Source organism: Ochotona curzoniae, unplaced genomic scaffold (assembly GCF_017591425.1).
Source record: "Ochotona curzoniae isolate NIBS_2020 unplaced genomic scaffold, NIBS_Ocur_1.0 contig_430, whole genome shotgun sequence".
NCBI classification, from domain to species: domain Eukaryota; kingdom Metazoa; phylum Chordata; class Mammalia; order Lagomorpha; family Ochotonidae; genus Ochotona; species Ochotona curzoniae.
In genome coordinates, this window is record NW_024466219.1 from 17,068,857 (window position 1) to 17,095,278 (window position 26,422).

At 49.8% G+C, this 26,422-nt stretch overlaps 1 protein-coding gene across 2 annotated transcripts; it reads right to left on the reverse strand.

Moving 5' to 3' along the window:
- Nucleotides 1-1,659: 1,659 nt before the first annotated feature.
- CD34 (CD34 molecule) lies at nucleotides 1,660-23,359 on the reverse strand. Of its 2 annotated transcripts, XM_040985286.1 has the most exons (9): nucleotides 23,286-23,359; nucleotides 13,799-13,808; nucleotides 13,437-13,602; nucleotides 12,618-12,871; nucleotides 11,183-11,263; nucleotides 4,614-4,770; nucleotides 3,964-4,016; nucleotides 3,514-3,678; nucleotides 1,660-2,887 (listed from the first exon to the last, which is right to left on the reverse strand). In XM_040985286.1, exons 1-9 carry the CDS (start codon nucleotides 23,357-23,359, stop codon nucleotides 2,702-2,704), a joined length of 1,146 nt encoding a protein of 381 aa, XP_040841220.1. In that variant the 3' UTR covers nucleotides 1,660-2,701. The 2 variants fall into 2 exon arrangements, with proteins under 2 accessions (XP_040841220.1, XP_040841218.1); XM_040985284.1 differs by lacking the exon at nucleotides 13,799-13,808 and having other exon boundaries at nucleotides 13,437-13,622; nucleotides 23,281-23,359.
- Between the last annotated feature and the right edge of the window lie 3,063 nt (nucleotides 23,360-26,422).

A 26,422-nucleotide genomic window follows, 5' to 3' on the forward strand; every position in this document is an offset into this window, starting at 1 on the left:
GTAGCATCCTAGTGCACAAAATTGCTCATTTCTTCTGTGTTTGTGTGAAGGGACAACGTGGATTGTCACACCTGGAGGGGTTGGGATGGGAGTGGACTTGGGAGGGAACTCCTGCTTGTGCAGAAACCTGGCAGGAGAGGGTTAGAGATGTGCTCCCCCTAATGCACACCAGTGAATCCTGGGTCTGTATGCAGAACATGCAGATTAAAAACCTTTTGGGTGTGAAAATATACCTGTGACCTGATTCTGTTGTTTCATGAACTTTCCAAAGGACCTTCACACCTCAAGTTCAACTCCCTTACAACGTAGAATACATATCCTCCATGAACTGCCTGGAGATCTTGCAGATGCATGGATTTCAGTTTGGGGAGGCAGGCAACAAGCTGAATATACTTTTTATTTCCATTTTCCATGAAGTCTTTGAAGTGCCCTGTTATGCTGTCTTCCAGCTGCAACTCTCAAGTTAGAGATTTGTGTGTGGAGCGTGTTCAAGGAGAGTGGGTGTGTGCTGTGTGTAGCAGTGTAGAAAAGCCAAGGTGGAGGCAGTTGCATTGCAGGAGCTCAGCAAGGCCAGCAGGTGGAGCCATTGCTGCACCAGGATGCCTAGGCCAAAGGTGGGAACTCCGGGATTTTATGTAAAGCAGGCAAGTCTGGGGTGTGCTGTTGGCCACCTTGCAGTCACCTCACCCCTACTCCCAGCACATACACATTTCTTGCTTCCAAAGCTCTGTGCTCCAACACTCTGACAGGAGTTAACCAGGTTACCAGGCTTGAGGTTGCTGGTGGGTGAAGATCCCATGGTTGTCTGTCTCCCAGGTCTGTGCTATGTACCTGGTCCTTCTGACTTCCCTAACTGGGCCGGACCCTCATGTATCACTCTTAATGAAAGCCAAGCACTTTTCTGATTGCCACCCATCCTTTCTCCAACCCTAACCCATTCTGGGCCTTCTGAGTCACTGGGGAGGAACCTCTGGTCACAGAAGTTGGAGGAGAGCAGGAGAGAAGGGGGTTGGGATTGCTGATGGGAAAAGCCTGGCTTTGGAGAGATAAGAATGGAAAAGCCAACCTTTGTTTGGTGGTCATGCCCTTGTTGACACACTTGGGAGTGTTTCCTGAGCGACCCCCACTTCCCAGGGCCTAGGGTGGGGGCGGGGGAGCGCCTGGGGGGCTGTGGAGTGTTTGCAGATTTCCTTTGGCAGATGGCTGTTGTCCTAACTTGGAGGGTACAAACCGGCCCTTCGCCAGGGGTTGGCAACCACGTGTCCTGTGGCTGTTTAGGTGAGTTTGAGGTCAGCAGGTATCTACAACACTGCCTGTGCCCTTTGGTGTGCTTCTTCTGCACTGAGGAAGCAGCCTGTCCACCACCTCCAATGGTGTGCATGAAGCGTGTGGCTGAGAGATGTGTAGCATATCACCTTCTAGTCTGAAGGGCACTGCTGTGCCCAACCCAGCTTTCCTTTCTACCAGCCTGAGTGCATCCTCGCATGGCACCTTGGCCACAGGCCCTTAGCATCCTGCTTGGTGCCTGTGCCCACTAACACAGGTCAACCTCCCCCCAGCACAGCCTTTCCACACCCTGTCATTGCAGCTGGGTCTCCCAGGGAGGCCTCTGGGACAGAGCTGCACAGCACATGTTCCAGTATCACTTTAATTACAGTATTTACACACACTGGTTTTTATTCAGAAAAAGAAAAATCCACCCAATCCTCTCATTTCTGGAAAGCTCTATTTCCAGCCGTCAGTGAAACGAGGATCCCTATTCGCCCCTCTGGGAAGAGAACAAGGACAGCAACACAGGGAACTGGGCCACCGGGTGTGGGAAGGGCCCAAGGGGGTGTCCTGGGGCTCTGACCACACAGGAGTCTGCAGGGGGCAGAGACACCGAGGGATCTGCTGGGGGACTGAAGTCACAGCCCAACCCAGGAGTCAGGGCGAGCAGGGGAGGCCCTGGAGATGAGAGGGTAGGGATTCCCTGGAAAAGCCAGGTAAGGAAGCTGGGTTCTACAGCCTTGTCCATGTGGACCTAAGAGCCAAAGGAACCAAGGAGAGTGGAGTCCCCAGAGAGACCAGGGTTGAGTTGCTTATTCGAGAACTGGGAGCCCCTTTCTGCCTGTAGCCAAGAGACAGCACAGGCCTCAGAACACAGACGAAGGCACACACGGGGCTTCCATGGAGGGACCTGGAGGAGGTGACTGACCCACAGTGCCTTGGGAGAAAGCTAAGGCAAGTGGTTTAAGACCACATGTTTCTCTGGTTATCCCATGACAAGAGAGCAGGTACAAAGGGTTAACCATGGTTTCCTTGGAGAAGAGAAACTAGGAGAAAGAAACAGTAAAAACCTAGGCCTCCTGGGAGGCAGTTAATAACCTAGGAAAGCCTGCCTTCTGCCCTGGGCATTCCTGTAAAGAGGCAGAAGAGGAATGGGGGGGTCCAGGTGGAACACCCCAAAGCCAATGAGTCTCCCCTACAGCTCCTGTGAACTGTGGCTCTTCCCATCACACTCTGACCAACAGAAGGCCAAGGCCACCATGCAGAGGGCAGGGAAGGGGGTTGACCTGCCTTTCCCCAGGTGGGGGACCCAGGATGGTCTGTGGGATGTGTGGGGTGGGAAGGGGAAGGATGTAAGGTCAGGACTGGGTTGGGGGGAGGTCACCTCTTGCACAGAGGCAGGCCCTGCCCAGCCTGGCCCCACCCAGACGCATCACAATTCGGTGTCAGCCACCACGTGTTGTCTTGTTGAATGGCCGTTTCTGGAGGTGGCCTGGCCGGTGCCGTTCTCCTGGGCCCCTTGGTTCACACTGGCCTTTCCCTGAGACTCAGGGGCAGCCCCAGGTCCTGAGCTATAGCCCTGGCCTCCACCGTTCTCCGTGTAATAAGGGTCTTCGCCCTAGACGGTGTATAAATAAAGGAGCATTATCTGGTAAGCAGGGGTGTAAGGCACCGTGAGGGGGAGCATTGGGGAAGGGCAGGGAAGGGATACAGCTGCCACGTGCAGGCTCCTTTCTTCCTGAAGAACGGTCAGGGTTCCAGCTCCTAGGGGAGAAAGGACAGAGGACAGGCACTACGTGCCACCACAGGTACAGTGGCCAGCTCCCACAAGAGAATGGGAAGTCCCAAGGGAGGACGAACCACCTGAGAGCCAAGAATCAAACTTCACCCTTGTCTGCCCTTGCCCAGACACAACTAAGGTAGACCTCCCTTGCATCTGTCCCCTTCTTGGGAGCTAAGCAACACTCACTGGGCACTGAATATGCTTGCAAATAGATGTGGCTGACCGAGCAGCCTGTGCTGATTGTACCTAGCCCAACTATCCCAGGAAACAATGAAGAGATGGCATGCATTATCTATTTCTTCAAGTGATGATGGCCACAGGTACCATGTGGGCACTTGAGCCTACACCCAGGGATAACAGGTACAGAAGGGCCTTTTCTTCTACTGTTTCCCTGATGTCCCCAGACTGGCCCAGAAACCCACCACCTTCCACATTTCCAGGGCCCCAACCCTAGAACTGACCAGCCTTTCTCCAGTGGGGCTCCAGCTGCGACGGTTCATCAGGAAATATCCAGTAGTGCCCAGGACAGCCAGGAGGACCCCCGAGGTGACCAGGGCAATCAGGGTCTTTCGGGAGTAGCTCTGGTGACTCGCCACGTCTTGTTCAGTGAAATTCTGGATCCCCAGCTTGCAGAGAAGACACAGGAAAGGCCACAGTCATGTGTGGAAAGTGAGGCCACCCTAGACCCCTGGTGTGTGACTCCCAAGTAGGACCTCTCCTGAGGGACTTTTGAGACAAGATTTTGGACTGGCAACTCTTGAAAATGCTATAACTCTTTGGTTCATGCATAGAAAGGTGGAAACTTTCCAAGGAAAAGATGCAGAAGTAAAGAGAGCAGGGCTGAAGAAGGCAATTGGTTCCTCCCCTGTGCCATTGGTACGTGCTGAAACACATCATCTCAGGGAACTTACCTTTTTCAGGTCAGATTGGTGCGTTTTCATAAATTGGAGCATGCTGGAAAGTTCTAGAATTGAAAATAGAGACTGCTAAATCTTAAAGCCAGACATTCTGGTGCACCTTCTTCCCACACTGTTCTGGAAGGTGCCAGAATGGCTAGAGTATTATAACTCAGGGAGGACCATTCCCAAACTCAGCCACTCCTTTGTCCCTAGCTCCTGCATCTCTGGAATGATCATGTCTGATTTCTACCTTCCCATCTTATTTAAAGCAAAACAAAACAAAATTTATTTCTTATTATTGGAAAGTTAGATTTACAGAGAGGAGAGACAGAGAGAAAGATCTTCTGTCTGCTGGTTCACTCCCCAAGTGGTCACTATAGTCAGAAAAGTGCCAGTCCAAGCCAGGAGCCAAAGTCTCCTACACATCTCCCAACGCAGGTGCAGGGTCCCAAAGTTTTGGGCCATCCTCTACTGTTTTCCCAGGCCTCAAGCAGGGAGCTGAATGGGAAGTGGAGTAGCTGGAGCATGAACTGGCACCAATATGAGATCCCAGCATATGCAAGGCAAGGACTTTAACTACTAGGCTACTGCACTCAAACTTCCACATTCCCCATCTTTTAACCTCTGCTCTGCCCTCCCTGACCCCCAGACGTGCCCCTTACCTGTGCTGTTGGCCAAGACCAGAAGCAGGCACTGTGACCTAATCTCAGACTGGGCGAGGAGCAGGGAACACACCCTGGCCCCAGCCTCAAGGTCAGCCTGTTCCTTCTCACACAGTACTTGGGTCAATTCCTCTCCTTTGTCCTTCTTAAACTCCTCCTGAGAAAACAGAGAGCAGGCGATGAAATCATGAGTATATCATAAGTGTTAGGCAATACTAAGCCTATTACCCCTTCCTCCAGAAGGTCTCTCCTTCCTAGAATTCAAATTGGGAAAAAAATTGTCTGTGTACAGTAACACAATAAGCAAAAATCCCAAATAGGTCCCAACAGCAAAATAGACCATCTGTAAGTATCTAAGAACAACTCAGGTAACATCATCATACTGAAGGGTTGCCCAGCTACGCAGATGTTATTCAAATTTAATTCAAGGAAATTGCCAACCACAGAAGACATAAATACTGCAATACTGGGGGGGGGGGAAGAACAGCATTTATGTCAAGGTTACAACAGTCCCCAATAATGGAAGAAAAGCTAATAAGAAAGGCAAGAATCTGTGACTGTATACCCAAGGGGTCCTCAGGGACGTACCCCTTCTCATATTTCATGAGGTGTCACAAAGAGCATTGCTCCAACTGCTAGTCTCCCATCACCCTTGGCCATTGAGAGCAGAGAGGTCCACAGGTGGATCTCCAGCTGCTGAGGAATCCTCTGCACTCCAGGACACAGACTCAGAAGACAAATGCTGATGGGTCTTTGCTGGAGAAGACCCCAGAAAAGGAATGCCTTGGGTGCACATTCTGTGCCTTTCCAAACACTTGTCTCCCACTTCCCAATGTTTATTCCACCAGCTTCCAATCAGAGCAACCTCCTCTGCACAGGAAAAGAACTGAAACCAAGACTTTCTCCCTTGTTCGGAGGGCAGAAGGCAGAGGAGGAAATGCCTGAACAGCTCCGACAGCTTTCCTGTTGAGGGAAAAATGCTGGGGTGTGTGACAGGCATCAGACCTGAGCCTCAGAGCAGGAGAACGCTTCCTGTTTGCGGGCAGGCCTGTGGCAAGGCCAGAGGGTCCTCCCAGCTGGATTGGAGCCTGGGTATTTTCCTACAGCTGGGACCCAAGGCAGGAAAATGCAGGCTCCTTGCCTCCTGCACAGGGCGAGGTCAACACTGGCCTCAGGCCCCAGTGGAATTGGAGGGAAAACAACCGGGTTTGGCCAAGGCCAGAGCAGCATGAGCAGCCAAGCTGCAGGTCACTGAGCCACAGGACCCACGATAGCCTCGGGCCTCCCCTGTGCTCGATGAAGGCACAAGGCCTGCTTCTGCGGGTGTCGTAGGAATTCCTAAGAGAGCCTCCCACTGCTTGCGCCTCAGAGTGCCATGTTCTCCCTAGCCTTCTGAAGAAAGGGAAGGGATGAGGGATGACTCTCGTTTTCAGAGGTGGCCCTAGCTCAAACACACCTGCTCTCTGACAGAGGCAGAGGGACACAGCTCCTGCAGGACCTAACCCAGCTGTGCCAAATGGCACCTTCCTGCACCTGCTCAGTGCCAAGAGGCCACACCTTCACCACATTAGTCGTCTGGGCATTGAGGAGGTCTTGCCCATGAGACACCATGTGAGAACCTCTATGCCCGGGTTGGGTGTGTGTGTGATGGCAGTTAGGAAGGCAACACTGAGTGCCAGCACTCTCTACCTGCATGGGTAACAATGAAAACAGTGTTGACCATGACTTGGGTGCTGTTCTACGTGAGTTGCACACATTGGCCTCTGAAACAGGTGCCAGTATACTTTCCTCATTTTGTAGACAAGGCAGTTGAGGAACAAACAACAACAACAAAAACAAAAAAACACAACAACAACAAAAAATGGAAGTGGTTACTGAGCTATTTGGTAAACACAATACAAAATGCACTGCACAGGTGCCACAGCCACGCAGAGAACAAAGCCACAGCCACCTGGGATGAACATAAACACCTGAAAGTTGGCCTTGAAGGACATGGCATATGTGCAGGAGAAACAGGTGGGGCATCCAGTACATGACAGCATGGACCGCCTGGCCGCCTGTTCCAAAGGGATGGGGATGCCACTGCCTTGGTCATGCTGGTCCTGTTTTCAGCCACACTGAGCCTCACTCCTTGCTCCACTGTTAACCAGATTCTCTGTAAGTTAGGCAGCTAGTTGAAGCATTGGATTCCTTAGCTGTGCACACTGGGTTGCTGTGGTGATAAAGGCAAATGCTACAAAACATGTCCAATATGGTATTGGGAACCTAGTGGGCACTAGATAAATGACGGCCATTACTATTATTGACAGCAATAGCAATGTCTAATATACTATGTCATCTGGAATCTAAGTTTTGATCCTATTCAGTCTTAACTGTTATTGTCATTTCTCTCTTGTTAGACTGGAATATTCTCAAGTGTGTAGGGTATGGAGGCAGACGGAGGCGGACATTATATAATTTCAAATTCAGACTGTGCTAATCATAGCACCAAATAAACAAAAGGACTCAGGGGACTGTTGTTCAACTTAGTCTCCCCAAGGACTGGCCTTCAAATAGGGCTCCTTCAGCCCTTGCTTTGTTTCTTGGACTAAATTCAAGGCAACAGCAGCGGCCAGCCTCCCACTCTGCAGCCCAAGAGCCCCAGTGAATTGTGTTTGGGCCCAGAGAAGAGCAGGTGGATCCTGAACAAAGCACAATGCTTCTCCGGATGCTGAGAATAAACATCCTCCCCCAAGAGAGGCTGTGGGCAAGTACCCTGGGAGAGTGGGCAGGAGGAAGCCGCAGCCTCTCCACACTGCTCCACAGAGCCCAATGCACCGGTCCCTAACCGCAACCGTTCACACGTGTTACTTTGCAAAAATAATAAAACCATCTGACCTTTCTAGCATGATACCCTCAAACTTCCCCCAATTCTTAACATGTCAAAGAAGCACAGGGAGACCTGGGCTGGGGAAGGAAGGGGGCATTTGGAAAAATGCCCCCTTCAAGCTGAATCCAGGCCCCACCCCCACCCCAATCCTTTTAAAAAATCATATCTTGCTTGGTGTGCATGTGAAAACCCTTGTTTCTCCAAGGGACTGAAGGTGACACACAGCACATCTGATCTAGCTCCCTGTTAATACTACTGGGAAGACAGCAGAAGGTGGCCTAAGGACTTGGGTCCTTGCACCCGCAGGAGAGACCTCCGGGCTTGGACCTGGCCCAGCCTCTGCCAATGTGCCCGTTTGGGTAGTGAATCAGCAGATGGAAGATCTTTCTCCCCCTTGCTATAACTCTGCCTTTCAGTCAGTAACTAATATGTATGTATATATATATATAGCTCTACATACGCAAATGGCCTTTAAGCAGAGAAAAGTACTCTCAGATGACTCATTAGGGAAATGTAGACAAACTGCAGAGTACAACCTCACACCCATGAAGTGAAATTGCATTGAAAAACCAGGAAACAAATGGACAAGTGTATTGGTAAATTGGAATCCCTGTGTACTGCTGGTGGGAATGTAAAATAGTACAGTCACTATGCAAAGAAGTACCATGGTTTTCCCCCAGGTTCTAAAATAAAATCACCATATATGACCCAGGATTTTCACATCTAAATGTATTCAAAAGAATCAAAGTCAGGGTATCTGAGAGACAGTTGACACTTAACATTCGGAGCAGCAGTATCGGTAAGAGTCTACCAGTGGAGAAACAGAATGACACATATGAATGGATCTGTAATGGAATATCACTCAGGCCTATAAGCAAGGAGATTTGGGCACGTACTATAACATAGATGATCCTTGAAGATATTGCACTGGGTGAAGTGATTCTACTCACAGGAAGTGGTTGGAGTATCCAAAAGCACAATCCTGATTGTTAGGGTGCGAGGAAGTGGGGAACTAGGATTTATTTTAACAGCTGCAGACTTCCAGTTTTGGAAGACACAGGGTTCAGATTAGTCACCCAGCAATATAAATGTGTGCAGCTTTACTAACTGTATACCTAGTTACGCTCAGTTGGGGTGGTCGGTTTTATATTGTTGTGTGTTTTACCACAACTGAACAATATTTTGGTGGATTTCCCTGGGCAGATGAGTGTAGCACAAGAAAATACTCTCATGTGTTTGGAAGTATCTGCGGAAACTAAAAACTAAATCAGCAGCAGAGAGCGAAAGTAGAAGCAGGGAAACACACTCTGTGAATGAGTGCAGAGATGCGACTGCAGGTGCCTAAGAAGTCCTGATGGTGTCTTTCACGCCCTGGCTTTGAGTGCTGGAGAACAGAAGCAGAGTGACTGGGATGGAAATGTTTGCTGGATGAACATAAAGGAAACAGAACTGAATAATCCCACAGGGAAAGCCAGCATGTTGGTACTCTCATGGCTGGCTAGATGAACATATTCCTGTGAGGGGCATACACTAGATGTCAGGGTGCCCTGACAATATGTAAGAATCAAGGATGGGACACGGGGAGCAGCCAGATCCACCGTGTTGTAATCACCAGATCACCGAGCAGGCTGTGAGAAGGACCCGAGTCTCTCTGCATCAGAACCAATACCATAAGGCCCTCTGACACCAATAGCACAAAAACGATCTAAGAAACAGCAGGGGCGAGGGCAGTGATATAGCAAACCAATTCTCCATATGCAAAGCTGACATTCTACAGTTCCCAGCTGCTCCGCTTCCCATCCAGCTCCCTACTTATGCCCCAGGAAAGTACTGAGGACGGCTCAAGTGCTTAGGAGTATCCACCCATGGGGCAGACCTGGGAAGAAGCTCCTTGTTCCCACCTTTGGAGCAGCTCATCTCCAGCCATTGCAGCCATCTGGGGAGTGAACCAGCAGATGGAGGATCTCTTTCTCTGTCGATCCTCCTCTCTAACTCTTTCTTTCCAATGAAAGTAAGTTGAAAGGAAAAAGGAAAAGAAGGAAGACTAGGGTCTGCAGCCCTTACAGCCACTGGAGATCAACTGCAGAGTAGAACTCAAGGGAAGAACTGAGTACAAATTATGGAACAGGGATTTCTGGCTGCAGGGAGACTATCTTGCAGAACAGTAGGAGACACTGCTGCTTGGGGTCTGGAAAAGAGAAGCTCTGGGGAAGAAAGAGCATGACTGTGGTGAAGAGACCAGGGGAAGAGAAGAAAACACGGGGGTAATACAAGCAACCCAGGGGCACTGTACTCTTCCCCAAGTCTGTGCACTGATTCGCCCCAGTCTCAGAGCAAGAACGGAGACCTGAGCTGCAGCACAAAGCAAGTTAGGCAGCTGGCTCTTCGGGGATGAGGTCACACAGAGCAGGACCACCCAGTCCCGCAGCAGCCCTGGGATCCTGGCACCCTGGACATGGACCCCTGGTAATGGGGAACCCAGAAGAGCAACACACACTCCAGATAATGCTCTACAGCTAGCACTGAGTTCCAAAAAGAATTAGCATTTTGGCACAGACCTGTGTGATACACAATAAATGCTCGGCCAAGATAATAAAAGGGAGGGGAGGGGGAAGACGGCCCCCTGCATTTCCTGAAATGAACCAGGGAGGTCTGCTCGCATCATTACAATTTAACAACTTGCTATAAACATTCTTATCCATGGGGGGAAGACAATGGGCATGGCTGCTACAAATAGCCCAAAAGCAGAGGTAAGGAGGACATCCCATGGAAACGTACCTTAAAAAAAGGGAAAAAGAGAGAGAGAGAGAAAGAACCAATAAGTTTCTGGAATAAATCAGCAGGTTCAAGAATGTGGCCCAACCCAAGACAGTTGTTTAAAACTGCCTTAACTTTCTGATATATTGGCAACAATCAACTATATAATGAAAATTTGTTGCAGATAATCTTACAAATCAGTAAAGCTGTGAAACAAAAAAAAAAAACCTTTTTAAATAAAGGATGATGAGAGGTACAAAAGAAGATGAGTAAATATTGAGCAATTTTAGAGTGCTTCCAATTAAAATGTTAATGGCATTTGTTTTGGATCCTGACAGACATCTCTAAAGATTTTCTGAAAGAAGAGATGAACAAAACTACACAGTAATGAGTAAAGATATGCCTGGCTAGATATTAAAAACACAATACTGTAAAAGTACATTAAAATATTAAAACAGGTGAAAGAAACAAATAAATCTGAAGAATAAGCCTCAGGATATGTAAAAACTTAACATAAAGTAACAAATATTCAATCAATATTAAGGAAAATATTCAATCAATGTTAAGGAAAATATTCAATCAATGTTAAGGAAAATAGTTACATGAAAAATACAGCATTTGGCAAAAAAAAAAAAAACCCACATTTCATATGGATTAAGCATTACCTGCAGATAATGAACAACGAACCAATCTTTGAGGTGATTAGTTTATATCTGGGTCATGAGAAAGATTGTCTTAAAACACAAACCCAACTGACAACCACATCAAGTAACAAAACTTAAGCCAGATTACTTTTGCCTCTTTTGCCCACCAGATGGGGCTTCTCACTCCCTAAACTCCAAGCTCAGAACGAGCAGCAGCCCGAATCCCCCAGCCAAAGGCATGCCATCTTGCCAGGCTGAAGGCTATTCCCAAGGGGTTGTGGGAGAGGGGGTCAACTTACACAGCTGGAGGTCTCATTGAGCTCCAGGCAGATGGCTTGAGTCAGTCTTACTTCTCTGATTCCAGAACACCTGATTTCTCCCTGTGTAACAACAAAAACAAAACAAGCTAAATCAGCCAAAATCTGTGCCCTTCATTTTCCCCTCATCCCTTTCCAGTTTGATTTCCATGAGGGACTCTAGGAGTTTCAGGAAAAAGGAAATTTAAAATGTTTGTGTTGAAGGGTGGGGAGGACTAGCGATTTGTCACACAGCCTAAATGTTCCCAATCTGAAAATCTGAAATCTAAATTGCTACCAAAAAAAAAAAATCTCTGAATCCCTATCTAACACCACAAATGGAGACACCATGAAGTTTTGTTTTGTACATAACATTATTAAGAACATTGTACAAAATCATCTCCAGGCTAGGTATATATGGTATATTATTCAGCATAAATGCATTTTCTGTTGAGATTTGGGTCTCATTCCCAAGATAACTCATTATGTATATGAAAATATGTCAAAGTCCCCTGCCCCTATTTTAGATGGATGAGGAGGCGCTCCCTCCTGTGATTATTCTGTCCCTGCTCTTCCATCTCTTGTCCCCATTAGGCCATCAGGCCTTCCTTCCTTACTTGCTAGCCAGGGCTTGCAGCAAATAGCTACTTGCAACCTTGGTAAACACTGGCTTGGAATGTGCAGAAAAGAGAGGGCAGACTCTTTTCTCATGGGCTGCTCTCCCCCAGTCAAGTACACACTTGTTTTGTTGGAAGGTCATATGGCAGATAGACGATGGGGTTGTCAGGCAGGTCCTGATGACTCCCGTTTTCCTCTTGGCCCCTATGATGCTCCAGACCCCTATATCTGGCTGCTGTGAAAACTGAAACTAAGCACGTACCTCGTGCCTTTCCTGAGTCTCCACGCCCTATTCTCTGCCCTTCATCCAGAAAGCTGTTGACAGCCAGAGGCCCCAAAGCCAAGAAGGGCAGGCTAAGCTCACCATCCCTGATCTGCACAGTTCCTCCCACCACCAGTGACCTCCTTGCTGCCTCTCTGGCCATGTACAACCACTGAACTATCACACAATGGACATATTATGTGTCCTAAGCCTTGGGGTGAAGCGACACCATTCAACAGGAGATGATTTCTAAATATTCCCAGGAGAGAAGAGTACCCTGGTAAAGCCATGCCAACAGGTACTTGAATGACCCACAGAAGGCTGGATCTCTGAGAATTTGCTTTACTCCCCACTCCCTGAAAATATTATGGTCAAAGCACAGAGCATCCCTTTCTTCCCCTCTGTCACCCTCAGTCCCAGTGACCCTGCCTGTTTCCATGCAAATGGCTACAAGAGCCAAATCCCATTGGATGCAATGAGAGACACAGGGAGAAGGGAGCACTTATGTGCAAATAAATGAAGTGAGGGGGACAGTCAATGCTTTTGAGCCCAACTCACCTTGATAGTACTTGGGGTAGCAGCAGATGACACATAGGATATAGCAGTATATGTCACATAGTTGGTGCTGTTGAGTGAGTGGTCTGAAATATTTCCAGGTGATGTGTTGGGCACCACGGTTGGCTCTGAAGTGGAAAAGGTGACTGAGGAGGTGGGCACTGTGATGCCTAGAGAGGTTTGTGACAGCGTAGATGTGTTTGTGGTTCCAGGGCTTGTGGGGACCCCAGAGGTAGATGTCAAGTTGACTGAGGTTTCTGTAACAGATCAAAATAACAGATGTGCATGTATGCAAATACATAATACCCACTCTATCTATTTATCTATCAAATCTATCTTCTATCTCAGCTCATGACATATGCTTGGATTTTGACACTGAAGAGCTTAGGGAAGTAACTATGGCATCATGTCCAAGCCATGACCAAACTTATTTCAAGTCAACTATAAACCATAGAACAATCTAGAATGTATTAGACATGCTCCCTGGATTCTGAAACTGAACCAGATGCTGGTCCACCCTAAACAGCAACCAAAGACTCCTAATAAGAACCTGTATCCAGCATCTTTCATAGAGATCAGAGATCTCTCCAGAGCCCTCATCTGATCTTCACATAGCCATCAGGCTGATTTCAGAGAAAAGAAGGGGCACTAGGAACACCAACTGCCAAGGCATCAGCCTGAGAAAGCACTGTAGGAAAAATCGTCCAGAACCTACTTCAAGTTGCCCAAAGCATCATGCTCAAACCATTGAAACAGCAGGAATAGTCTGCAAGCATCTGAGATGCAGCACCTCCCTGGGTCCTCGATAATCACCCTCTTTACCTGAGATGATTGCTGTGGTCTCACTGACATCCTGAGCGATAGGGGTGGTGGGGCTGGCACTTCCAGGGATACTTGGCCCGCTGGTTTCCTCGATGGATACATTCGAAGGAACCGTTGAAAATATTTTCAGGGAAGATGACTCCACTGTAGCATTAGTCAAGTTGTCCTCACTCGTGACCACAGAGGCTAAGGGAAAATAAGGAAGAAAATGTAGATCCTGAACTTCCCTGAATAGAGCCTCGTGACATGTCCTGGCTCAACTTCTTGACTTAGGCAGGCCCCATCAGGAACATCCCCTGCTGCCCTGGCAAGGCAGCAGCAACAGGAAGAGCCATCGGAATAGTGGACGAATTCCCAGCTACTAGGTGTATCCTTAAGAAAAAGAGGGAAGGAGAAATGTGCATACAACCAGGTGCCCACAACGGCATCAATTACAGGAGGGAAAAGTTGAAACCAATCAAATGAATGAAGTAGGATACATGGTGTATGCACTTACTACAACATAGTCATTATATATAAATCACAGACATGGTCATAACAAATAAAAATGTATGAAAACTATAGCAACAGGGAAACGTGAGACTTTAGTAAAATATTCAAACATACAATTGTATCTGTTTAAATATGCCAGTGATCTAAAGTGTGAGGAAAGATGCCTCCACTCCTACCAAGGCATCCTTCCCTTTTTGGTCACTCTCTATGCAATATACAAACTCTGGGAACAATAACAAGGCTCCAATCATTTCTATGCAATCCCTCTAAAATTCTTCTTTCCTCCTCAAACATTCATTCCGAAGTCCTCTCCTCCTTTCCCTCAGGATTTTCCAACCATTCTCCTTTCCTTTTGTTGAAGAACTTGGCTACACTGAGCATCCCTAAATTTCTCTTCAGAAGCTCTGATCTGGGAATCCAGCAGATGGACCACAGAATATAAGATCTGCCTGCTCATCAGGTGTAGAAAGAATATGGAGAGCTTCAGGCTAGCTCTATCCACCACTGCCTAGGGTGTGTGTGAGAGAGATCTCTCTCTCTCTCTCTCCCTTTCTCTCTCTCTCCCAGAACTTTTCTATCTACCTTACATGCATTACTGGGACAATCAGTGAGATAACAAATACTTGCAAGCTGTTATGGTATAATGCTCCCTTTTCCCCCCCACATTCTGGGGCACCTAGTGGAACCATCCTTAGACACAGCCAGCAGGGAGAGGCTGGTGGCTGTAATCTGAGGCCTAGAGGGCCCACACCCTGTCCTACTTCTAGCAGGACAACCCAGAATGTGCCCTCTTCCAGGTCATACAGTGGGGGACTGAGAGTTCTAGAAATTCCTGCCCAAATCGCTCCTTGTTGACACGCAGGATCTGTGCAGGCCTTGTGTCCCAGTCCATCCTTCCGGGTGTGAACCACCAAAACCTGGTGGTGGCCAAGGGGCTACCCACCAGAGGAAGAATGAGAGCTTACATCTGTGAGTGGGAAGCCCCAAGCACGCATTAAAGATTCCAACAGAGAGAGGCTGTGAACTGGGACCAGGAACCATCCCTTCCTGCTCAACCCACTGAATTCCAGGATTCAAACCTTGCCTTCCAGGTGGCTATGAAGGTGCATTTGTCAAAGTGAGAAGACAAAGGACATTGTTTTTAAGTTAGCTGGCCTCGTTCACAACTTTCAAGAATTGAGATGCAGACTGTGAACTTATATTCTGTTACATTCTGGCCTTGGGGCCCTGTAAATGGTAGGGATGGACTTGGCACCTGAGTTCCCACCACAGGGAAAGGCCCCAAAAGGTCCCTGGTCACCTAAAACTTCTCTCTTCCTGAATGACATGTGTGTGTGTGTGTGTGTGTGTGTGTGTGTGTGTGTGTGTGTGTCTGTCAGGGGCTTCTAGGTCACCAGCAAGGTTGAGTGACACCTATTGTTTCCCTCAGCATCCAAAGGGAAGTTAGACTCTTACCCTCAAAGGTAATTAACCTGAAGCCGAGTGCTTTCCCTGAAGATGGTGATGATTTTCTCCCACTTCTGCCTCCTTCCCCAGCCTGGGCCAATTTCACTGATATCACTAGTGACTGCAACAGCTACAAGTGATAGGAGAAGTGCTAATATGCTCTGCATCTTAGGAGTTGAAGAAGTATAACTACCCAGGTGGTGGCCACAGCAAGTGCAGGAGCACATGAGCAAGGACCACTGAGATGCTGGGCTGTGGGTCACTCTTGACATGTGCAGTAAGGTTGGGGAGATGTGATCCGATGGGACTAAACTGCCCAGAATATGGGTGTGTATCTGGAGAGAAAAGATGGGAGCTCCTGTCTAGCACAGAAGGGAGCAGGTTGATCAAAATATAATAGCTGTGGAAGCCAATGTGGCTTCTTCTCCACCTAAGACCCCTTCACCAGTAAGTGTGAAGTCCTGCAGGAAGTAGGTCCCAGGAAGATTCAGACACCGATCTAAAGCATCAGTGTCATCCCCTAAAAGGCACTACACTCCAGACATGCCTAGAACATCTCCTTGGATGCCTGTTTTCCTGCGCACCTCCTCCTTTCTTTGTCCCACCACATCGGTTCCCGGGAATCCCATCTGGTCCAGCCTGGCCCAGCCCTTTTCCCCTCTCCAAATGAAGCCAGGCCTGGCCAAGGTGATGTCATCCTTCTGAACCCCCTCCCTCAAGGGGCCTCCTTCACCCAGACAAACACTCTTGAACTCTTCCAGATGGGAGGAGAGACCTGCTAGTTCTGAGGACGAGGTGCCTGTTCCAGCAGAGTGAAGCAACTCCAAGCACAGGCCAGCAGCTGATCCCCTGGGATTGGCTCCCAGCTGCAGTGGCCTCCTCCCACCCACTCCAGAGCCAAGCCCTGAGGAGGAGGCAATGGGATCTGTCTGCACATGGAAGCAGGACTCCAACCCCAGATAACTGTGAGCGTAGGATGGACAGAGATGCCTGGGAGACACCAGAGGAACAGGACAAAGAGGGACGGATGAAGGGCAAGGCTGGGATATGCAGGAGCTGGAGGAGAACCAGCAGATGCCCAGTCCAGGCACCCCTGAGACAGCACTGGGGCTACCACCAAGGGAGTCACTTGGCTCTATGCTTCTTGGGCTCCATTGTCTAGAATTCACAAGAGACTGGGCCTTGTTAGAAAGACATCACAGTAGTTGAGCTGGATCCAGGGTCTCTTTTTAGTTGTTTCCCTTGCACATTCATGGCTTGCTTTATCCGAGTTTATAAGCCCTAATGATGGGGGAGTAGTATCAGTCCAGCAGCCAGGGAGGCCCTCAGATCCCAAGAGACAATGAAGACACCTGTACCCTGCTCCATTCTAGATAGAAAGCAGAGCATCCCCCAGAACCTGGCGGAGCACTGTTGTACAATGCAAAGTCCAGTGAAAGCTGATCTTACGTCATTTCCTTCTCAATCCATCCTCATTCCCCACATCTCCTTAAGGACCCTATTGGACCCACCACCCATGAAAGTGAAGCAGGGAGAGGATGCTGAGAAGCCCAGCAGAGTTAGCCCTCTACACCTGCAGGTCCTGTGCCTGCTGATTCTGCTAGCCAGAGAGAAAAACACGTGGTTGAAGGGCAGTGTGGTGTATCAGGTACAGCTACCACCTGTGATGCTGGCACCCCATCATGGGCACCAGTCCAAGTCCCAGCTGCTCTACTTCCATCCAGCTCCCTGCCAATATGCCTGGGAGAGCTGCAAATGTGACTCAGATACTTGAGACCTTGCATTCACACAGGGGACCTAGAAGTTCCTGGCTCCTGGTTCCTGGCTTCAGAACAGTTCAGTTTGTTATTGTGGCCATCTGGGGTATGAACCAGTGGATGAAAGATCTTTCTGTCTCTCCCTCTCCTGTAACTGCCTTTCAAATCTTTAAAAAAGAAAGAAAACACTTGAGGGTAAATTGCATCTATACTGAACTTGGTTTCTTGTCATTATTACTTAGGTATTACATAGAACCATTTGCACAGCCACTTAGACCGTCTTGTGTGCTCTAAGTAACCTAGAGGTAGTTTACAGTATCCACAAGTGGCAGAAATCTGTGCAAGTATGAGGCAAATTCCTGAGCATCCAAGGAGTTTGGCATCTACAGGGGAACCTGGAACCAATTTTCCAAGATGCCAAGGGCCAATTGTAGGTGTCACAAAATGCATGTAATCAAAGTCATCATTGAACCCACAGGTACTCAGAGACTATTAATCTCGTGTTACACATGATTCTAATGATCTGATTAGCCAAGCAAAGCCAAACATTGAGAAGAGACTATCAGAAGCAAATAACAAGGAGAAGCAGCCCCCTAAAAATCAACAACAGACATTAAGTACCTAAACCCACACGGTCTGGAGCTGTGGGTGTGATGGGAGTAAAAAGATAAATGCACCTCTGAGGTTCACAATGCACCCAAGACATGAAGGTTAAAATCTTTCACCTGAAAATATTTCTGCCTGCAACTAGCAAATTCAGACTCTTTCTGTCTTTAAAGGGGTCTTGGAATTCTCCTCGGGAATGTCCTAGCCTCTGTTCTGTAAATAATTAAATCCCCCTACTTTCAAAGATGGAGATCCTTTGCTCAGTCTTGATCTCAGAGATCCCACAAAGTGTTGGTTTTTTAGGGTTGTTGTTTCCTGACACCTCTGGCCAGCCAGTCCCACTGGGCCCATCCTTTCCTATTCCAGCAGCAGCAGCCACGAGAGGAGCGTCTTGGGTGCCTCAGTCCAAAGAAGCATGGCACTGGAAGTGGTAGGAAGCTAATGAAGTCGGGGGACTGGGGGAGTGGTGTTCAGCCCACTCAGAATAAGGACAGTGCTGTCCACAAAGGAGTCTGTGGTGGCTCCACAGCTGGAGAGGCCAGTACCCTGTGGTGCTCCGCCCTAAGCCAGCAGCCAGAGCTGGGGAAGTTACTCCAGGGCGCTGAGCTTTCCTGTCAAGTGGGGATCAAAGCAACCCTACTCCAGGCTGTGGCCAGGGACAAAGGAGATAAGAAGTGGGACTTAGCCTGTCTGGTGCGAGCTCAAGATCCAGTGGCTATCTTCCCCTGGGCCCCTTCCTCTAGCTTCTCTAAGAGCCCGTTATCTCTGAACCCCATCTGGCACAAAATCACAAAGGCTGCTTCCTTGGGACAGGTCTAACTGCCACTGCAGGCAGCACAGTCTCGGTGCTGGGACCATTCTTGCACCCGTGCTTTATTCACAGAGCAGTGTGTGGAGTTCAGGAGGCGCAGGGGCACTGAAGGGTGACCAGCATGGGGCACGCACACACCTCTAGACAGCAGATTGCTTCCTGTGCTGCCTTAAGAGGTCTGAGTTACAGTCCAGTGAGTCAGCCATGACTTCTACATTTGATTTTGTAAAATTTATTTCGTTTGAAAAGCAGAGTTACAAAGAGGAGGTGAGAGTGAGTGAGTGAGAAAGAGAGAGAAAGAGAGCACCTCCATCTGCTTCTCCACACCACAAAGGGCTGCAATGGCCAGAGCTGAGCCAATTTGCAGCCTGGAGCCAGGAGCTTTTTTTTTGGTCTCCAATGTGGGTCCAAGGTTCCAAGGACTTAGGCATCTTCCACTGCTTTCCCAGGCCATAAGCAAGGAGCTGGATGGGAACTGGAGCAGCCAGGACACAAATCAACACCTGTATGGGATGCCAGCATTGCAGGCAGAGGTTTAGCCTACCAAGTCATGGTGCCAGCCCCAAAGGGTTTGCATTTTTAAAGTATCTTAAGAAAGACAGGCTTAAAATACCACCTGGGCCTCCTGTAGCTCTTATCAGAATGTCTGGGTTCCAGTCCAGGTTCTACTTCTCATTCCAACTTCCTGCTAATATGCTCCTTGGGAGCCAGCAGGTGACAGCTCAAGTGGGTGGGTCCCTGACACCTATGTTGAAGACCTAGATCAAGTTCCAGGCTCCTGGCTTCAGCCTTGCTGAGTCCCAACTATTGCAAGGTATGTGGGGAATCAACCAGAGGATGACAGACTTCCCTGCCTCTATGTGTTTCTTGCTTTCTCTCTGCTTTTTGTCCTTCGTATAAAAGAGAGGGACCTGCACGATGGCTCACTAGAATCAAGCACTATTATCCCACACTGGTTTGTGTGGTGGGATTGCTGGAAAGGCAGTTAGGGTTTGCAGCGGAGAAACAAGTTAAACTTGTGGCTATCCAAAGAGCAGGACAGAAAATCCAGGACTAGCGCTTACAGGAAGGCCCATCTCTCTGCAATATAAAGAGAAAGCAGCTGCTTTAAAAACTGCAATGAGCTATTCAGGCAAACAATGAGCTTGGTGCTTCCTGCAAGCACACAGGGGACATCCTGGCAAAGGCCCCTGCCAAGAAGGGGGCGCCCCAGAGTTGCAGCCACTTTGGGCTACAACAAAAGACGGGGCTGCTGCCTCCTGCGCTTCACACTGTCACCACCAACCTGAGCAGTCTCAGGAGGCTGAGTTTGCCAGCATTATATTCAAATATCTCTCATCTTGACTCCACCCACTCATCAGGAAGACCCCAAGACCCTGATGATTCTCAGGGAGGGGAACTTGGGACCTAGCTACCTCCTTCTCTGCACTTAAATCTACCATCTAACAGGTTGCCCACTACCCATTCCTTTAGTCTCTCCCCACCCTCCCAAAAATAACACCCTTAACCTAATGTGTATAGCTATACTATAGACCTAACACTATAGGTCTATGAATGCCTGGCCTAAGATTAGAGGCACCCTAGAAGCAATGGCATTGCCTGTGTAACAGCAGATACAAACTAATAATCAGCTATGCCTGGGACTTCCCCTTTTCTCCCCTAACCCTGTTTCAACCCCACCCAAGACCCTGCCTATTGTCACCTGGCTCAATCAGACCTTGCACACTCAGTCTATCCAGGGTTTAAGATGCTCCTGCAAGGATCCATGAAGACATTTCCTTAAACATCTCTTGGGATTCGCTACCCAGAGATGTGCTTCTGCTAAAACATGGATGGGTTATTAGTGTATTTTGTTTCTCAGGACCAGGAAGATGCAGACTCCCAAAGTACAAAGGCCTTTCCTGGGCCAGGGCAGGGAGGGGACTGCTGTCTGGTGAGCTCCAGGAGGAGGTCCTGGGCAGTGCACCTGACCAGCATCCTGTCTTCATCTCCACCCTCCCCAGCGGCACACCTCTCTCTCCTTTGCACAAAGCCAGTGGCCTTAGGACCAAGACTTGTAGATAACGTGTTTTCATTTCTGAGTCAAGGAGGGAAGACAATGTTCTCACTGGATCAGTCCAAGCCCAGCAAAACACAAATTACTGGGTCCTGGCAACTGAGACGCCCCCTGCCGAGGGTGGAGTTGGTGCCTTGGCCATACCTTCCTGCCTCTGGTTCCCCAGGCTGCAAGCCCTTTAGTGAGATTAGCCCCAGTCAAGTAGAGCCCAGAGGGGTGGAGTCCAGACCCTCTAGCCAGGGGCCAGATCAGGCAGGGAGAGCCCAACAGGCACAACTCCGGCTCTCTTTTTGTGTTTATAGGACTCAGTGCCTGGGTTTATCTGCAGCAGTCTGGCACTGTTGGCCCCCAACTTTGGAGACAAAGCCTCAGGGAAGGCAAAGAAAACGGAGGGGAGGACAGGCTCCGAGAAGGTTCAGCTAGAAGAGGCCCAGGTCCAAACAGGAATGTGTGTTGCAGGGACCGTGCCAGCTGGGGTGGCCCTCCAAGGGCTTAGCAGGGAGCAGAGGGGATCACTGACTTGAGCAGAGGGGATCACTGACTTAGTCAGAGGTCCCCAGGGCTGCTGCTTCTTGGTCGCCATGTGGCAGAGACTCAAAGGGCGGAGTCCTCTCCCCTCTGGAAAATATCTGATAAAATTCTTTCCCCTTTTCTTTTTCCCCTCTTACGCGTAGCCACAGACAGGATATGGGTGTGAGGTCAGCAGGCTCGCAGGACCCAAAGGAAGAGAAGGAATGTGACTGGGCAGGAGGGGGACTTGTTATTAAGGCAAGGGGAGGGACAGGCCAGGGAGGGGGGAGCTGTGGAGGAGACACACCCTGAACTCCACCAGGAAAGGGGTTCCCCAATGACCTGAAAGGTTGCCCATCCCAAATGGTGGTATGCCAGCCAGGTCTGTGGTATGCCACCCCCCGATCTGTGTCCAGCCTTTGAACAATGATCTCTGCCAAGCTCAGCTAGGACAACCTGAGCTCCTGTCCAACCCAGCATCTCACAGGGAGTAAAAAAACACCCACCTTCCCAAAGTACATCTGTGAAAATACGACAAATATGGGGCCTCACCCCTAGCTGTCCTATACTGCCTGGTGATCAGCACACAGCATTCCACCAAGGGCCCCACTGATAGCATTTCAGGGGAGAATGCTTGCATTGAATCCCACAACATATCCTGGCACAAAAAATGATTCCTGAGGTGCCATAAACACAAACAACTTAGACACCCTGCACACCATGGTAGAAAGCAGAAAGCTATAAGGAGCCCGTGGAGTCCAACAAGGCTGAGGTGGGGACTCATGTTCCACCTTCACCCCCAGAGCCCAAACACTGGAGGCATTTTCTGCACCAGGTTTTGTTACAGCTTGCCTTGGTCCCCTCTCTGTACAGCTGCAGGCCAGCACAGGGTCATTACTGATGGTATAGCCAGGCACCAGATACGAACTACAAGCCCCTGGCCAACATGCCCTGTAGTAGCCCCAGTTCTGGAGCTTCCCAAACTCAACAACAGCATTCCCTTGCCCTGCAGGCAGAGCCAGAGCTGTCGGACAGGTCAACCAAGAACTGAACACCGCTTCCTCCAGCGCGGGAGCCAGTTCTCTCCAACAGGGTGGACCCAAGGAGGGGTCAGCGGGAGGAGACCGAGAGGCCTTCTGGGCGGGTCCCAGTCACCCTGCGAGGCCATGGTGGGTGGCCAACTCTACACTGGGAATTGGGAGCACTGGAGGGTGGAAAGCAAAATCTTGAGCAACAGTAAAACCTTCTGAGTGCAAGGCCGGTGGGGGTGGGGGGAACCAACACCACCAAGAAAAGGAATTAAGTGTAAATGCAGAGTGAAGTGCAAAGACCGCTGATTGCGGATTGCGTCTGCAGAACGTGAGCTAGAGCTTAAGAAGTATGGAGGTGTGCGATGGAGGTGTGCGATGGAGCGGGCACTGCCCAGGCCTGTCCACCAGTCTGAGAGCTTGAAGTGGGCAAGGTGGGTGGGTGGGGCGAACTTTTGCAGTGAGCAGAGCAAGGCCGGGCAGCGGCCAGCATCGGAATCTAAACTCCTCCTTAGAGAGACCCAGGCCCGGCTTGGATGGGGAAATTCTCTGCGGCCTCAGGGTATTTTGTTTCCATGTTCTCATTCCAAACTCCCAGCTCACCTCACCCGGCCTTCCTCCCCGGCCTCCCGGGCGTGGGACCCAGCGCGTAGCCCGCCCCTGCCTGGTTTGCCTCGTTTGGCCTCACCGCCCACGTGTGGCTGCGGGACCTCAGATGCCCGGACCCTTCCCCACACCTCGCTCCTGCCGCTGTTTTCTAAAGTAAGCCCAGCCCCAAAACTTTCCCGCTCCTATCTCCTAGTACTCCGGCTTAGGTTCCAGCCCTGCGCGCCGCACCTTCTGTACCGCGAAGACACCAGCATCCCCGCCTGCCCTCTACCCCCTCGCAGTACTTTATTTCAGCCATTCCTAGAGAGCCGCGCCAGCGGCCGCCGCACACCTGGGTACCTTCGCGCTCTGGGCGCGGCGCCGGCCCGGCCCTCCCACCCCTACCGATTTCCAGGTGGAGCGCTGCTCCAGCAGCCAACCCTCGTGGGCGGCCCCGGGCTCCCCTCCCTGCCTCCGCCGGAGCCTCGACCCCGCACCGAGCTCCCTCCTCGCTCGGCGCCGCGGAGCCGTGCGGGCCGCGGCTACTCACTTAACAGACTCAGCAGGCAGAGTGCGGTCCAGCCCCGCGGCATCCCGGGCCCCGCGCGCGCGCCCCTGCGGACCAGCATCCTTCCCGCGCCGCTCGCCAGGAGGTTCAGAGTGGAAGACGCGGCTCGGCCGGCGGCCCAGACGCTCTCCTTCCCGCCCCCTGGGCCGGGAGGGGGTGGGGGATGCGTGCCTTTCTCCCCTCCTCCCTCTGTAGTCTTGGCAGGGCCGGCCCCTCTCCTTCAGCTTCCCTGGTTAGTCCCAAAGGCGGAGGACGTTGGGAGGGAGGCCGGGGTTGCCGTCGCCGTCGAGGCCAAAAAAGGTGGAGGTTTGCCGGCCGCAGGCCCGTTTTCAACTTTCTACTAAGACCCAGATTGTGCTTCTCCAAGCTTTGCGTCTACTTAATTTTTAACCCCTTTGAGTCAGCCTTGCCGCGGAGGCCAGGGCACAGGGGCGCATTTCCTCTGAGGGTGAGTTCTTTCCTCATCTTTTTGTTTCTCTTTCTGGTAACCCCTGCAGAGGAATCTCCTGTGAGGAAATTGCCCTTACATGCAATCTCCTGTCAAGTGGGCGCATAGCATAAAACTGGTCAAACCTGCACCTGTCGGCCCTGACGCCTGCATTTGCGATCCCAGCAGGCGCGGTGGGACACACCAACTACCCAGGCATCCATCAGAGCATCCTCCCAGACTTGGCTCGGACTTTTCACTCGGGATTCCATTCGGGTGTGTCCTGGAGGTTTTTCCACTACCCTGCCTACCCTGAGCACCTTGTCACAAAAGACTGCTCCAGGCCTGGTTTGCCGCCTTCCCGCAAATGCGCACTCCTGCCCGGACCTAAGCCGCCAGGGGCTATCCTGTTTATTTAAAAGGTAAACGACTTCCTGTGAGTCCACCTGAGCTACCCTAGAGCCTCCTATGTCTCTGGCTGTGCCCGAGGCTGGTAAACTCCACGACCGGAGGGGAGGAAAGCCTGACGGGGCGGAGGTGGATGCCGGGCAGGACCAAAGGGAAGAAGCTTTGGGAGACTGGGTGAAATTACAAGGCTGTGCACTTGCAGCGCAGCCTCTTCTGGGATGTGTAGGCCACCTAAGTCTGCAGAAAAAAATCAGACCAGCATCCTGGGGGTACTTTCTGATTTACCTCCTGCAGATACTGACATTAGGAAAGTTTGTTTATCTGTGTGGTCCATCTCAGACCTGCGTAAATTTGGATGGGGGCCCCTGCTGTGGCATAAGGGTTAAGACATTGCCTGCAAAAAACAAAAAAAAGCATTTGTGGAATATGTAAAATAGTAAAATAAAGGTTATGTACTGCTACATTAAAAAAAAAAAAAAGATACTGCCTGCACTACTAACATCCCATATGGATGTGGGTTTGAGTGTCAGCTGATCAGTTCCCATCCATCTTCTGCTAACGGCCTGGGAAAGCAGCAGAGGATGGCTCAAGTGCTTGGTCCCTACTCTTACATGCCAGACACACAAGAAACTCTTGGCTCCTAGGTTTATCCTGGCTCAGCCCTATCCACTGCAGCCATTTGGGAAGTGGAGCAGCAAAGCAAAGATTTTCTCTCTTTCTAACTCTGCATTTTGATTTATTTTTATTATTTTTTATTGGAAAGGCAGATATACAGAGAGGAGAGACAGAGAGGAAGATCCGTCCGATGATTCACTCCCCAAGTGAGCGCAACGGCCAATGCTATGCCGATCTGAAGCCAGGAGCCTCTTCCGGGTCTCCCACGCAGGTGCAGGGTCCCAAAGCTTTGGGCTGTGCTCGACTGCTTTCCCCGGGCCACAGGCAGGGAGCTGGATAGGAAGCTGGATAGGAAGGGGGGCTGCCGGGACCAGAACCGGAACCCCTATGGGATCCCGGGCATGCAAGGCAAGGACCTTAACCACTGTGCCACTGCGCCGGGCCCCAAATAAATCTTAAAAAAAGAAAAATTCTAGCGAGCTGCCACAATGGCAGGCGAATCCTCTGCCTGCAGCACCAGGATCCCATGTGGGCACTGGTTCTAGTCTCAACTGTTCCACTCTTGATCCAGCTCCCTGCTTATGGTTTGGAAAAGCAGCCAAGGATGGTCCAAGGCCTTGGCCCCTGTACCCATGCACAAGACCTGGAAGAAGCTCCTGGCTCCCAGCTTCTGACCTGCCCAGCTCTAACCATCATGACTATTTGGGGAGTGAGCCAGCAGATGGAAGCTCACTTTCTGTCTCTCCTTTTTTCTCTGTAACTCTGACTTTTAAATAAACAAGTCTTTCTTAAAAAAATTTTTTTAATGTATGCTTAATTTATACTGGTAAATATATAATTATATACAAACTGGTAAATTTATCATAGCTTTTAATAAAATAAGATTCAAAAAAATGTTTTGGATTGCACCGAAGAAGGGAATTCAATATAAAATCAAAATTAAACTCTTCCTAATGTGACCTTGTTGCCTATGGTTCCTTTAGGTAGGGAACAGAGCCATCCTCACACAATGAAAGCAAAAGTTTAATATGAAACTTTGCACATAGTGGGATAGTATGGATTATTTCTAAGCGCAAATGATGGTTCAGATTTGATCACATGCCATCTCAAGGGCATGTAGCTGGGCATGGACGGAGCTACAAAAAGCATTTTTAATAAGCCACTTCTCCTCAGGACTCTTGCTAGACAGGAAAAAGGAGTTAGCTCCAATGCCACCACCACATCCTCCACTCCCCTGAACTCTCACAATTCCAAACACTAGCTCTGTTTCATGCAGCTTGTGCAAAGTTGTGAACAAAATGAGTTGCCATTCTTTGTTGTGATATGAAAAATAAGGTTGATCTATTTAGTTCCAACTGCATTTCCAGAAGTTTCTTCTGGCTACTTCAGGTGCTGCTTTCTTCCTACAACTAAACCAAAGCCTTGTCTCTAGTTTCTAGACTTTGTAACTAGCTGTGGGAGCACACAGAGAAAAAGAAGGATTTCATGGAGAGGAGTTGTATAGAGCACGGCCCACGGCCCACACAGGATGAGACTCAAAGGTGAGAGCCAACAGTCTGCATTTGTAACCAATTGTGATTCTTGGATAGGCTGGAGTTCAAGAAGACCTGGCAGCCAAGGGAAGGCTTACTGGGTACAATGAAGTGAGGGCAAGGTGACTGTTGGGCCTCCGGG

Coding starts and splice junctions, on each gene's coding strand:
- CD34 (XM_040985284.1), bottom strand. CDS start 23,359: ATGCTGGTCCGCAGGGGCGCGCGCGCGGGGCCCGGGATGCCGCGGGGC. Junction 12,872..13,436: donor GACCACAGCAATCATCTCAG/GTAAAGAGGGTG, acceptor GATCTGTTACAG/AAACCTCAGTCAACTTGACA. Junction 3,679..3,963: donor ACCAATCTGACCTGAAAAAG/GTAAGTTCCCTG, acceptor CTTCTCTGCAAG/CTGGGGATCCAGAATTTCAC.